We start from the raw sequence: 14,771 nt of genomic DNA, 5'->3' as shown, positions 1-14,771 counted from the left end.
CAACTTTATGGAATGTTAATGATGGTTCTGCTAAGTAAGATTTGCTTGTGCTTAGCAAGTTTTGACATAACCACAATCAATCTTGGTTGAGCCAAGACAGTTTGGGTCATGTGTTATGTGTTTAAAGATCACATTTTAGGCGATACCTGTTGACCATGCAGTCATAGGCAGAGAGGGGGGCCCAGGATGTAGCCAAGTGTACATCCCAATTTCATAGGCACGAAAAACTTGCTTAGCAAATAAAAAGTTACTTAGCGGACACTGGTTAGCAGCCAAGAGTCCATAAAGTTAACATCGATTTGACTGGTGCCCCACCCATTTTTTGCTTAGCATATAGAAAACTTGCTAAGCAATATTTTCTGCCGAACAGCTTTATGAAATCAAATAAAAGCGAATAATTTTTTTTTATCGCAGCTCGATCTTTGTAATTTAAGTTAAACAAAGCTTCGTAAAATAAAAAATGGGGGAGTGCTCATCTGACAACATAAAAAGTAAACATATGGCAAAGTTATGTACTAAATGATATTGAAAATAAAATATTAAATTTTAAAAGGAAAATCTGTTTCAATGTTTCAGAATTTATTTTTAGTCTTGAAGTGATAAGTTTTGTGTTAAGAATGATTCAAAGTACACTACGCGTTTTTACATTCAATCTTTAAAAACAGGTTGTGGAAGGTGTAGCATTTCTTGCACACATCCTTTATTGTATGAGAGAAGTGAGCGTGTGAGATTTCAACAGTCAGGAAAATTGATTGACAATTATTGAAGGATCTCACATTACACTTGAAAAATTAAACTGAAAGTTTGCAATTTTGCAAAAGGAAGAAAAGTCAGGTAGTAAACGAAGCAATACCGCCCTCACTTGGCAAAAAAAAGAGAGAAAAAACTGGTTCCCGTGATAACTCGAATAAAACATGTGCGCTCTACTATGCGTCTTGCAACCAACTATCGAATAACAAGATGGCGCAAACCATGAACGAGAACACGAGATGTGCCGAGAAAGGCGACTCTGAGACGAAAACGCCCCTCCAAGATATCATAAGTGAGAAGGATAAGACGAGTGCAGAAGAGCTGAAGAATAAAGCAAATGATTTCTTTAAAGGTTTGTACGTCGGTAAAGTGGGTTTAATTGAAATTTTAGACCGTGCGGTTAACGGTAGTGTGTGGTTTACCGGTTTATTTACAAATTACACGACGAGCTTATCAAATCTGATCGCTTACATGAGTCAACTCGGTCCCAAGTCAACTCGGTCCCAGTCAACTCGGTCCCAGTCAACTCGGTCCCAAGTCAACTCGGTCCCAAATAAACTCGGTCCGTATGGTTGACAGGAAGTAATTGTATGTTTGGATTTCTTTGAATTGGAAAAAAAACCTCAATGTTCAATCAATGTATGTCCTTTGATTTTGTACATGAAATGGGATGTGTGCACCAATATTCAATAAGGTTTATCGCGATTCAGAAACGCAATGCATTGTGGGAAGGAATATGGGGCTGTTTCTATGCAGTTTCTACGACTCGGGCTCGCAACGCCTATACCTTTGTGTGGGTTCAACAGCGCCCTCTCTTGATATTTTGCTAATCGCGATAAACCTTATTAAGATTTAGCGCGAATAGCAAAATATCAAGAGAGGGCGCTGTTGAACCCACACAAAGCCTGTATATCCCCTGCAAGTGAAGTCCCAGGCCTCACTGTTTCTTCGATTCAATGGTCTTTGGATGCATGGTCATACATGGGTCCACAAATTCATTTGATGTCAAAATAGTTTTTCACACACAACTTTGCACTGGTTAGGCACACTCCGTTGACTTTTTTGTCTTGTTGTTTTAATAATTTGCGAATTACAAACAAATCTTTCAGTTTCAGTGCAATTCAAATCAAGGTATACCCTCGTTCCTTGTTTTTTTCTTTTCTTGATGATGGATGCTGCTGCACTAAGAACCCTGTTGCAATAATCGTAACCCTCCATCCTACCGTCGGCCAGAGACCGCAGGGTTACGAGACAGCTTATCATCTTATGAAATAAATCACGATGTTCAAGGAAGTTCAGACTGTGACCAGATTTGTTACCACTTTCCAAAAATCATACATTTGAACCCACAATATTTATTAGAACACAGATTTGATCTTCAATGTGTAATGAATAAATTAAGAACACTTAAAACATCATTGGGGAAATATTTGGAAGAAAAAAAAGGATAACTTTCCGTATGGCGCCACCACTTTTTCACTCATTTTTAGAAAAAGGGATATCTCATTGAGGTAAATTAGATACTATATTATTTTAAACTTTTCTGAAAAAAACTACAAAAACTTCCAGAGACTGACCAAAATGACTGGAGACAGTAGCGAAACAACCTCATAACATAATTAGGAATAATTAGAACTGTTCTGGTTTTGACTATATGTTGCCTTCTTTGTAATTTGTTTTTATAAATTATTTGCACTAACAGCGCAAGACTTCCAGAATGCTATTATCTACTACTCACAAGCAATTGAGGCCAATCCTTTAATGGCAGCTTACTATGGCAACCGTAGCTTTGCATACCTCAAGACAGAATGCTTCGGTTTGGCGTTGGAAGACGCAAGTGAAGCGTTGGCTATTGATCGATCCTACATCAAGGTGAGATGATAATTGAGAATTCAAAACCAAAGAAGGTTTATTGTGCCGATTAACAAAAATATTAAAAGAAGTTGCCTAATCACAAGGATAAATGGCCACTTCAAGGTGAAGGCTACTCTTACTCAACTGATTTGAGCTGTCGGCCAAGCAACGGCCACCAGGGGCAGGGTGCCACATACCCCTGGGGCTGCAATAAGCTTGGGCGATATCGATTTATTTTATTCACGATATATCGCCGACAATATATCGCGATATTCGATATAATCGTGGTTAATTAAATTTGACATCATCAGTCTTCAAACTCCCCGTGAAAGTTGTAAAAGAGACAGTCATAGCATATTAGAGGTGTTCTAATGACCTATTCTTCTGGTTTTACTCCAAACCTATGGGGTGCAAGATGTCTCAGCTTGAAAATACATCGCGATATTGCGATACTTGATCGATATTTCGATTAAAACCAAATCGATCCGATATCGAAATCGTTTCCAAATTAATATCGCAATATTCAATAATATCGTGGTATCGCCCAAGCTTACATGTAGGCTGCAACAGGGTTACCCCCCTTCACAGCCCGTAGGGATGTAGCAATGGGTATCATCCACTAGGAGCCTAGCCTTGACTCAAGGCTGTTGGCGTAGTGTGCCCCGGCCCGGCGCGATTCGGCAGTCTGCACGCTGTGCATACACGAACAATGAACATGTATACAGTACATTGTATGTACAGTACATTGTACAGTGAGAACAGTATAGCGAAGTCGTGAGTATGGTCGTGTCTTTCTACTTTCAACCTCGCACACGTGGCTCAAACAATAGCCTTGATGGGTCTGTAACAGCTTTATCGGAATTCCGATAAAAGGGCGTGCATGATCTGGGCATGTCATTCTAAACATTGGCCAATCACAAGCGCGATTGAGAATGATGTATTACTGCTAGCAATCATGCCACGTCCATGTGTGTATGTTTGTGTGTGTAACGCTGTACGCTAGCTGTATGGACATGAGCGTGGTGTCACTATGATGTATAATGGGTCTGAATGCGCTGCCGGACGGTACACGGGCTACCGATGTGAGCCGGACAAGCCTCGCTCGGTCGGTACGGTGTCAAAAAACTTCAAAGTGAGGAGGGGTTCCTTGGGCCCGTTGTCTTGCGTTTCATTATAACACGAGGACTAGCATCAGTACAATGTAGCTGGTAGATTTGTCCCTGAATGGGAAGAAGCTGCTTTACTATAAGTGTAACGTTGTAGTGGAGTAGTATGGCAAGAGTTAGTTTATGAAATTGATCTTTACTTGTAGTTGTTGTTCAGCCACACACCATCTTCTACCGTCTGGTATGTTTTTGACCAACACATAATTTATTTTCGATCCCCAACTTTGATTTACTGCGAGAAACGTAACGCATATGTGTAGACAAAATAAACAGCTGGGTTTCTTATCTCATCTGGTCTGAAATGGGGAAAACAGAGTCTTATTAAATGTTAGTGCTTCAAGGGGATGGGGTATGCCCAACATAATTCTAACCAAGTAGCCATTGCCGGAAACCCATGACACCTTGATACTTTTTGAACTTTTCTCAAACACACTTCACACACTGTATGGTCCCATTTTCTTCCTTCTTATTTCTAAATCCATGATTGGTGCATTAAACTTGGTTGTTTTATCTTGTTGAAAGCTTCTGCAGTTGTGCCACGATGTAGACTACTGTTGCAAATTATACACCATTGATTTACACAACTTTGTTTTAGGGTAGGGATTTCTTTCTCTCGCCCGCCGCCATTGCATTTTTTTGCACAGCAGCCACGGCTTGTTGTTTACGTCGGAGCACGTGCGGGTGCTTGCAGAACGTTGTGTATGACATCGCAGCAAGAGTTTATTGGTCAACCAACAACCAATGAGAACGGGTTGTTAGTAAACATTACCATAATGAGCTCCGCCCTAAATTTTGGCAGTTACAAAACCATCAAGGCGCTACTTTAGAAAGTACTCATGATGTACCGTACGTGTACCATACAGATGGTACATGTAATGTACATACATACAGTAGGTATGTGTGTGTACATACGCTGTACACGTATTATATGCACTGTGTTATGTATGGGGTGCGCTGGCGGAACTCAGTGACGGGGACTGGGATTTTCATGGGGTGTCGTGGCCGAGCGGATAAGAGCACCGAATTCAAGCTCTGATGCTTCTGTTCAGCAGAGTGTGGGTTCGAATCCCGGTCGTGACACTTGTGTCTCTGAGCAAGACACTTAACTATAATTGCTTCTCTCCACCCAGGGGTAAATGGGTACCTGTGAGGGCAGAGATGGTTCTTGTGGTTGATTTAGCCGAGTAGCGCATATTAATGTTGCACAGGCTGCATACTCCCTACCAGGGAGCTGAGATGGTTTAAGGAGTGAATTAAGGCTCAGTGACCAGGGGTAATAATGTGAAGCGCTTTGGGACGCCCTCCGGGTGTGAAAAGCGCTATATAAAAACGGGTTATTATTATTATTATTATTATTTTGCAGGTCGCGGCTGGCTGTAGCGCCTTGATCAAGGCTACTAGGAGACTGGCTGGTAGTGGTCGAGCAGAATACACTACCTTCCCAACTTTTTACGAAGCAATTATGGTTAAGTGATTTGCGCAAGGGCACGAGTTTTATGACCGGGATTCGAACCTATACTCTGCTGCTGACAACACTAGAGCTTGGGCTCATTGAACTAGACTATTACGTTTTCAATGTTCGCCAATATTGTCCTAAATAAAAGTACTGACGCACATTGAAAACAAATTTTTTCAATGTGCGTCTTAACCTACCAGATAACAATTTTGCTTATCACTGGATCAGGCATATCAATGTTAAAACACAAATGCAAATGCAATATTCCCCAGTTAAGGGCACTTCTGCGAACAGGAACAAAATTCTTTCAACATGATTTTCCATTTTGTTTTCCTAGAGAATTCAGGAGATTCAGAAAACGTTAAATATGAAATAGCCTGAGCATCCCATCAAAGAATACTACCAGATGTACAGGCCCAATGCTTCGTTTTTTTGAAAGGGGAAGCTTAGGGCACCAAGAAGTTTTCTCCTTGGGGAAGGGCAATTCTATGAAGAAACAAAATTTCTATTGGCACACTTTAATTGCCTCCATATAAAGTCATCAGCCTGGATGAACATAGTAGGTCAGCCCCTGTACATGTAAATCGCTGAAACTGTCCTACTTTCTTCCAAGGGCCAAATTTGAAATGGAAACTTTACAACATCAAAAGTAAGGACAGGGCTCAAAACTAACACCTGAGAGCAGTTATTTAAGCTTAGGACTATTAAACTCAGACCAGACAAGCCCGGTGGTCTTTATGTTTGTCAATTGAATATTGGCCATCTCATTGTGTAATATGTTTGTCAAAATTGTCCGAAATTGGACTATGTATCATATAGTATCTTACAACTATCTTGAGTAAAGAAGTGCGCTTACACTTAAGACAAAATAATGAGGTCTATATAAATCCTCTCGTGCTTGTTCAACTCATTTTGATTCTGATATTGTAAAATAAATTCTCTCTGGTCCAGTAAAACTTTTGAGCTACAAGCTCAGGAAGGAGCATCACAACTTAAAGGAATGCTGTGTGTTGATTGAGAAGGCTTGATTGATTCAGATTGATTGGTTTAATGTCATTGATCATGTTACCATTTCTCTATAGGGTTACTACAGACGAGCTACAGCTAACATGGCACTTGGCAAATTCAAGAAGGCAGTCAAGGATTATGAAACAGTAGGTGTTTCTTTGCTGGTCTTTAGTGATTTTATTGTTAAATATTATTTTGGGGTTGAAAGAAAGAAACAATTGACCTGAGCGGGATTTGAACCCTTGACCTCTGGATTAACGTGCAGGTGTGGCAGGAGATTCTTTCCCCCTCGGAGATTTGTTCCCCCAATATGGCAAACTGTGTACAAACTTCTGATAGCGCCCTCTTGTGAATCCTCCTCCTCCAGTTTATGTTAATTTCCCATTGGGGGGGTCGAATCTCTGGCGGACAGAATTCCCTGAGGCACCGTCACTGTACCAACTGAACTAGCCCTATGTTCTATGTTGGCGGTCTCCCTATTTTATCAATATCTTTGTTTGGGGTGCAAAGGAGTCGCCCTAGTTTACAAACAACCTGGGAAGCGGCAGGGTAAATTTTAATAAATTTTGTGTGTATGTAAGGTGTCAATTTATGATCATTTGTATTTACTCTGGTTGGATCTTCACATTCCATTATTCTTTGTTAAATGACACTGAAGAGTTTGAAATGAAACAGTTTCTCTCTACATACAGTACTAACTCTGAAAGGGTTTGCTAGTTGCATTGTGTAGCAACTTTGGCAGTCTTAATCAAGGAAAAGAATTTTGAGACATGTGTAGCCCAATTTGTTTATTTGCAATAGTTTTTTTTTATGGCATCACATTATATAAAATGACAGTTTATTTCCAGTTGGCTAAGCCCTTATGGTACAAATGTTACATTTAGATTGGACTACATGTGACACTTTTCATGCAAGTGTGATTATTTAAAGGCAGTGGACACTATTGGTAATTGTCAAAGACCAGTCTTCTCACTTGCTGTATCTCAACGTATGCATAAAATAACAAACCTGTTAAAATTTGAGCTCAATTGGTCGTCGAAGTTGCGAGATAACTATGAAAGATAAAAACACCCTTGTCATACGAAGTTGTGTGCTTTCATATGCTTGATTTCGAGACCTCAAATTCTAAACTTGAGGTCTCGAAGTAAAAATTTGTGGATAATTACTTCCTTCTCGAAAACTTCTCCACTTCAGAGGGAGCCGTTTCTCACAATGTTTTATACTAACAACCTCTCCCCATTACTTGTTACCAAGTAAAGTTTTATGCTAATAATTATTTTGAGTAATTACCAATAGTGTCCACTGCCTTTAAAGGAACGTTACAGAGTTGGTAAGAAACAAAAATCGTGAAGGTCACAGATTTACATAAAAATTACACGGTCTAATGATGATGATGATAGTTGAAAACATCCCTTGAAATATTTCTGTCTGAAATGTCATATTTGATGAGAAATAAATAATCTAACTTCGCGTATGGAGTTTATCGCTCAGTGAGCATTTTATTCATTTTTATTCTCGTGACCCAGTTGTCCAATCGATCTCAAACTTCTACTGGTTTTCAGTTTTTGTATATGGTGGATCACATAAAGTGCTTACACTGCCAGCAACTGTTTTGTTAGCAAAAACCAATTTTGTTATGTTCCTTCAACCCAAACTAATAATAATTTTTTGTTTTTACCAGGTTGTAAAGTACAGGCCGAACGATAAAGACGCCAAGTTAAAATTTACAGAGTGCAGCAAGATTGTGAAGAGGCAAGCCTTTGAGCGTGCAATACGGACGGACGATGCTAAGACGTCGGTCGTGGACAGCCTGGACATTGAGAATATGAGTAAGACTTCAAAGCGTAGTAACGAGATCAAGTCACTTGAAACTCAATGTCAGGAAATCAGGAAGTGACCTGACCTCGACTCTCCTCCCCCCCCCCTTCCATATCCTTGGCTCAGTGATTAAGGTTGTTAATTGATTTGGGTACTTTTTGCACGGCACAGACATCCACAGACTTACACAGACTTACACAATTAAAGATTATTTGATTGATTTGGTTTATAGCTATTTATATACAAATATACAATAGAAATTGCCTTGGATCTCGTGCACAATTTAAGATTGATTAATTGATTGATTGATTAATTTGGTTTATTGCTATTTATATAAAAATATACATTAGAAAATTGCCTTGGATCTCGTGCTCTAAAAGGCAAATTGATGGTAGAAAGCATCCCTGAAAGTATACTTGCTGGGGTGCTGTAGTTTCACGAAAATTATTTTTGTCTCAGTGAGACATAAATAACTTTTAAAGCATGTATAACGGATTTACGTGACTCTAAAAAGGGCTTCAAGCTTGAAGTCTTTATCAGATTCAAATATTTTAGTGAGAATTTAACCTTTTCTCAATTTCCCAAAAACTATGTTTTTTCAGAGAGAGTCGTTTCTCACAATATTTTATATTATATAACTGACATACAGATCCTTTTCGTTTGATTGGTGGAACTTACTTCACGTGACATTCACTATTACTCCCATCCGCACCGGTGATCAAAAAGACCTATTCGCCCGTGGGGAATAGCATTTCCCATTCAACAGTTAGGATCATCCTTGTTCCCAATGTTTTTGAGCAGTACAGCGCCGCTGCTAAAACAAAGGAGCACCTGTGCTATATGATTTTTGGTTGTGTGATTTTTCATAATGTTATACTTTTAAGATACATCAAATGACAAGGATCTATATGTCAGTTATATAAAACAAATATTGAGTGGCTTTCATTCGTGGAATAGAAGGAATATTATCGCTCGGTAAAATTTGGACTGTTCCATTTCACTCGGCTTCGCCTTGTGAAATGGAACAGTCCGAATTTTACCTTCAATAATATTCCTCCCATTCCACTCTGAGCCACTCAATATTTGTATACTATCAACAACTCTCTGTCCCTGTGGCCCTTTACCAAGAAATTTTTTATGTCAATATATATGTTTTGAGTAATAACCAAACGTGTCCAGTGCCTTTAAACTGAAACCAAGTTGCTTAAATGTTTCCCGTTTGTCTCTCAATCTAAGAATCTCGTTCTTGTTACGTTCAGTCATAGAAGAGGATTACACAGGGCCGAAGTTTGAAACAACCATAACCAAAGAATTCATGGTGGAGCTTCTAGAACATCTGAAAAAACAGGAGAAACTACACAGAAAATATGCATACACGGTAGGTAACTGTAGAGTGATTCCCTGAATGTTTGAACAAATAAAATAGGTTTTTAACCTTTACACACTGGTGTGTGTTAAAGGATTTTGGGTACTTTTTGTAACACAAAACACAATGTCCACAGATTTACATTATACTTGCACCGTTTGAAGAGAATGATAGTAGAAAGTGTACCTTAAAATATTAGTTGCTGAGGTGCTGTAGTTTTTGAGAAATGAGTAAAACAATGTCATGAAAATACGTTTTTACATGCAAATATAATTTTCGTCTCATCACTGAGGCGAAAATCATTTTCATGACATTGTTTTACTCAGTTCTCAAAAACTACAGTACCTCAGCAACTAATATTTTCAGGGAAGCTTTCTACCATCATTATCTTCAAACAGTGTAAGTTTAGTGTAAATATGTTGACATCGTGTTTTCTGTCCTACAAAAAGTACATAGTCCCATTCTTGAGCAGGGTCCAATTTCACGGCAAAGCATACTTCACGGTAACCAGGGACTTGCTTGTTTGCGTGCTCCTTCTGAAAAGAACTGTCTGGCTTATTTATACATAAATAAATTCTTGACAGTGTAAACTTATTTTGCTGACACTGGTTAGTTCCCAATTTCCAAAGTGTCATCAACTGCAACCCTCGGCGAATCTCCCCGAATTGTCTTTAAATTACTTCCCTTTTTCTCTCAGATATTGGTACAAATCAACAAATTGTTTAGGAAGCTACCGTCGTTATGTGACATCACCATTCCACAGGGGGGTAAATTCACAGTATGCGGGGACGTCCACGGGCAATTCTACGATCTCTTAAACATCTTCGAGCTTAATGGGCTTCCTTCAGAAGACAATCCATATGTATCCTTTTCCAAACAAGTTGATTTGCTGGTTTTATGCTAATCTACTTAAAAACATCTTTTTCCTTAGTCTCTGTTTATTGCTTTATTGCTCATCCGTTGTATTATTTGCATTACTATTGTTTGTATAAATTAAATGGCGCTATATAAAAACCCATTGTATTGTATTGTATTGTATTGTATTTTATACTGCATTCCCATGCTGGTGAAACACTCAACCTTTAGGGCAATTCCATGGTCAGTCGCAATTATACTTTTCTGTGTCATTTCTTGGTCTTGGTGCTAGTAGCTCTATGTGAGATATTATTTCCACTAAGTTTATAGACTGATTTGTACTTGCCACCCAAGGCTTTGAATCGATGATATTAGAAATGTTGTGGGCTTTGTGCCCTGGATGTTGTAACGTTGTTAAAAGCGGTTAGTCACATTATACAAAAAGAACATGGTAAAAAATACACTAGTCACAATTCAAGTTTCCTCAAACTAAAAAACTTGCAAAAGTTTTACTACATGTAACACATAACTCTTATACATGAGTAGCCAACAGGATACTTATGGTCAGCAACTTTAACTTTTAGGTATACATGACAAAACCATGGTCAGTCGACTGACCATGGTTTTGCGACTGCAGTCGCATTACATTTTTTCCAGTCAATTTAGCCAAGCCTTCATGGAGCCCAAGCTGAGTTCTTTTTTGGCAAAACTGGGTTCATACCTTTTTAACGACTTAAATAAATTGATTTTATATGTTAGCTAAAACTTCTAAGTGGAAAGAAAGTTGTGACACAAATTTCATTTTTTTGGTGTCAAGTTAATGTTTGCTTGGAATTGCCCTTTATGTTAAAGCCATTGGACACTTTCGGTAAACAGTATTGTCCGAAGGCCCACACTTCGTGTATCACAACTTATTTACAAAATAACAAACCTGTGAAAATTTAGGCTGAATGGGTCATCAGAGTCGGGAGAAAATAACGGGAAAACCCCCCCTTGTTTCCGCACGTTTCGCCGTGTCATGACGTGTTTAAAATAAATCCGTAATTCTCAAGAATTGATAATTGTTTTAATGTTTTCTCAAAAAGTAAAGCATTTCATGGAATAATATTTCAAGAGAAGTCTTTCACCATTACCTTCTGTAAACCCTGTAAATTATTTGTAAATCTGTGAACTTTTATCTGTTCCGAAAATGTATAATGGCTTTAAAAGGATTCTTAATGAGCTGATTTTAAAATACAACAAATATTAATGGTTATATTCAATCATGTTTAGAACATTGTTAGGTCTATTGCCCAACCCGTTTTTCACTTAGCAAAGATTTCTCCAGTGTTTTCTGCTTACCAGCTTGATGAAATTGGGCTCATTTGTTAACCTTTAACCTGTGTACGTTTGAACTTTGAGTTGACCTTAACGCTTCAATGTCAGTTATTTAACGGTGACTTTGTAGACAGGGGATCCTTTTCAGTTGAAGTCATCCTCACACTGTTTGGTTTCAAGCTACTCTATCCAGATCACTTCCATTTATCAAGGGGTAAGTCCTGTCTCCCTGGAAATCAATCAACACGTATCGACCCATATTGTACTAAATGATAAGTTTGAAAAAAATGCCCTTTTTTATAATGACCTAAAAAAAACAAGCTCTGTTTATACAGGGGTGGATTTCACAAAGGTAGTCCTAACTTAGGACTAGTCCTAAGCAATGCTAAGAGATAGGACTAGTCCTAAGTTAGGACTACCTTTGTGAAATCCACCCCAGGATTGGTAATTTAAAAAAAAACCAAAAAAAAAAACCATTGTTTAATTTTAGTGTTAAAAGGAAGGTACAATGTATACGTTTGGTAATCACGCCATCAACCGTCCTACTCCATCAAACCCCAACCGCAGTTCATTTGATTCTGTTGGACCGAGGACTGCACTAGAAAACTGATTATGCTTTAGTTCAGGCATACCACCATAATCAGAGTCCAACAGTTTGGGTGTTGAGTTGCCATATGCTGTTGGATTTTTTTTTAGAGTTAAGATGTTTCCTATTAAAACACTTAATTTGTATCTGTGTGTGACTTGCTAACAAACAAAGTTTTGTTGAAATAGGGTGTGCTTTGTAGGGGTTGTGAGATGGAGTTACATGCTTCTGAAAGGTTTATGAAGGCTTTTTACAATACAGGTTGTTTCAGTGTAACTGAACATTCCACTGCAAGGTTTAAAGATGTGTTCAAACCTATACAAAAAACTCAATAACTGATTTTGGTTGTTCAACCAAATTTAAGGCTGGTTGGTTCACAAGCTAAAGAATTAGGCATGGTTTGTCACTATTTTCTCCTGTCTCACACAATGGATTATGTGATACTTGTTATTTCATGTCATAGAGTTATATATAAGAACTACTTCATATTCAACGCGCGTGCAGAATGGCGCGCGTGTTTCCTCGCGATCCCATTGCATTTGTGCAAGAAGCATCACCAGTGCGCCCTCTAGTTCTTATATATAACTCTATGTTTCATGTATATAGTTGACTGTCTGCAACTATTTTGTCAGCTCTACCAATCCCGTTAAGTACCTTTAATTGTAAAAGAGTATGTCACTGTGGAAATGGAACAATGACAAACTGTTTGAAAAATCATTATGGAATATTTTCTTAAGTAGGATTTGAAACTTTGCATGGCGGTAGCACCATGTGTACATCTCTCTTGAGTAGTGTTGGTTCTGAAACTATCTGTTCTTCTCGGAACCAACACTACTCAAAAGGTGCTACCGCCAACCCTCACCAAATCCTTTCTTCTCATCCATGTGTGTTGCTTGACTTTGTGTCTGAATTTGTCCTCGCAGGCAACCATGAGAGTGAAACGATGAACCAGATGTACGGTTTTTACGGAGAGGTGAAATCCAAGTACACGGCCAACATGGCAGACCTGTTCACGGAGGTGTATAACTGGCTTCCACTAGCTCAGGTCATCAACAACAAGATCATGGTCATGCATGGTGGTTTGTTCAGCGACGATAACGTGACGTTAGACGACATCAGGAAAGTGGAAAGGAACAGGCAGCCTCCAGACTCAGGTAAACTGTTTTATTTTTACCTATCGTACAAACCTAAGTACACAAATAACGCTGTATCTTGCTTTTGCAATAAATGCTCGGTGCAAAAACATTGTATTACGGTGGGTATTTGCTGTGTGTGGCTATTTGAAGTGTCTACTTTAAAGGCACTGTACACTATTACTCAAAATAATTATTAGCATAAAACCTTATCTTGGTAACGAGTAATGGGGAGAGGTTGATAGTATAAAACATTGTGAGAAATGGCTCCCTCTGAATTGAGTTCAAATTTTCACAGGTTTGTTATTTTATGCATATGTTGATATACACCAAGTGAGAAGACTGGTCTTTGACAATTACCAATAGTGTCCAGAGTCTTCAAACAACATGTATGAATTCTTATTTTAATCTCACACTGCAGGCATAATGTGCGACCTTTTATGGTCCGACCCTCAGCCGCAGCAAGGGCGGGCACCGAGTAAACGAGGAGTCGGGATCCAATTCGGACCCGACATCACGAAAAAGTTCCTTGAAGCAAATGACCTAGACCTTATCATCAGAAGCCACGAGGTCAAATCGGATGGCTACGAAGTTGCTCATGACGGCAAATGTATAACAGTGTTCTCTGCTCCTAACTATTGGTAAGTATCTGGGATGAATTAAAGATGTGCCTTGTAAACCCTAACAGTTCTGTCTTACATTGTCCATAACTTTTAACAATTGTTTATTATAGTTTTCTAATGTATTTCTTTTACGCTTGACAACAGATTTTTCTATGTGCAATTTTTCAAATGTTTTGTTTTATTTTTGTTTTCCTATTGCAATTGTGCTTTCAAATTTTTTTTATTTTAAATACTGATATTGTAAATTTACTTGCAATTTGGCTGATGCCACCATTTGTAAATTTGTACAATGAACCATTGATGAAATGAACTGAAACATCAATTGGTCTCATGACTCACATAATGAAACCAAAAAAATCAGAAACCTGTCTCAAAATGTTTCTGTTTGTTCAAGTGCCTTGAGTACATTATTGTACCGCAAAAATATTACTGTGTTTCCTCAGTGTCAAATTTACACTCTGGCTTGATTGTGAAAATCTATTTGAATCAAATTTACTAACGCCGAAACAAAACAGTTTGTCAAGTGTACTGCTACTAAATTTTGTAAAGGGGTAACAAGTTTGTCAAACAGATGGTGTGTAGAAGATGGTTGGGGTAACTCGTTGTAATTTTTTGTTGTAAAATACTGGAATTGTTCGTCTTTTCTGTTTCAGTGACACAATGGGAAACAAGGGTGCTTTCATCACAATGGGAACGGATCTAAAACCAAAGTTTACCACCTACAAAGCTGTTGTAAGTGTCCATTTTGTTTTGATTTATCCAGTGTTCAACTTGTGTGAGCATGGGTAGACACCTCCCACTGTACATGCTCAAATGCTGACAGTTTATATATTTGACCT

The 14,771-nt window shown here is 38.4% G+C and overlaps 2 protein-coding genes across 2 annotated transcripts in view; one reads left to right on the top strand and one right to left on the bottom strand.

The window, feature by feature from the left end:
* Window positions 1-897: 897 nt before the first annotated feature.
* LOC139937642 (serine/threonine-protein phosphatase 5-like) overlaps window positions 898-14,771 on the top strand; it is a 14,651-nt gene continuing 777 nt past the window's right edge. The window contains exons 1-10 of the mRNA XM_071932885.1: window positions 898-1,102; window positions 2,453-2,622; window positions 6,309-6,380; window positions 7,916-8,063; window positions 9,312-9,430; window positions 10,116-10,280; window positions 11,699-11,804; window positions 13,100-13,330; window positions 13,731-13,950; window positions 14,586-14,664. Of these exons, the coding sequence (XP_071788986.1) occupies window positions 961-1,102; window positions 2,453-2,622; window positions 6,309-6,380; window positions 7,916-8,063; window positions 9,312-9,430; window positions 10,116-10,280; window positions 11,699-11,804; window positions 13,100-13,330; window positions 13,731-13,950; window positions 14,586-14,664 (1,452 nt within the window). The 5' untranslated portion in view covers window positions 898-960. The remainder of the gene's footprint in view (window positions 1,103-2,452; window positions 2,623-6,308; window positions 6,381-7,915; window positions 8,064-9,311; window positions 9,431-10,115; window positions 10,281-11,698; window positions 11,805-13,099; window positions 13,331-13,730; window positions 13,951-14,585; window positions 14,665-14,771) is intronic.
* The window catches only part of LOC139937658 (cancer-related nucleoside-triphosphatase homolog), a 23,573-nt gene continuing 16,241 nt past the window's right edge, over window positions 7,440-14,771 (bottom strand). The window contains exon 7 of the transcript XR_011786077.1: window positions 7,440-7,540. The gene's annotated coding sequence lies outside the window, so the exon portion shown is untranslated. The remainder of the gene's footprint in view (window positions 7,541-14,771) is intronic.

Source organism: Asterias amurensis, chromosome 1 (genome assembly GCF_032118995.1).
Source record: "Asterias amurensis chromosome 1, ASM3211899v1".
Lineage (NCBI taxonomy): Eukaryota > Metazoa > Echinodermata > Asteroidea > Forcipulatida > Asteriidae > Asterias > Asterias amurensis.
This window is presented reverse-complemented; position numbering and strand designations above follow the sequence as displayed.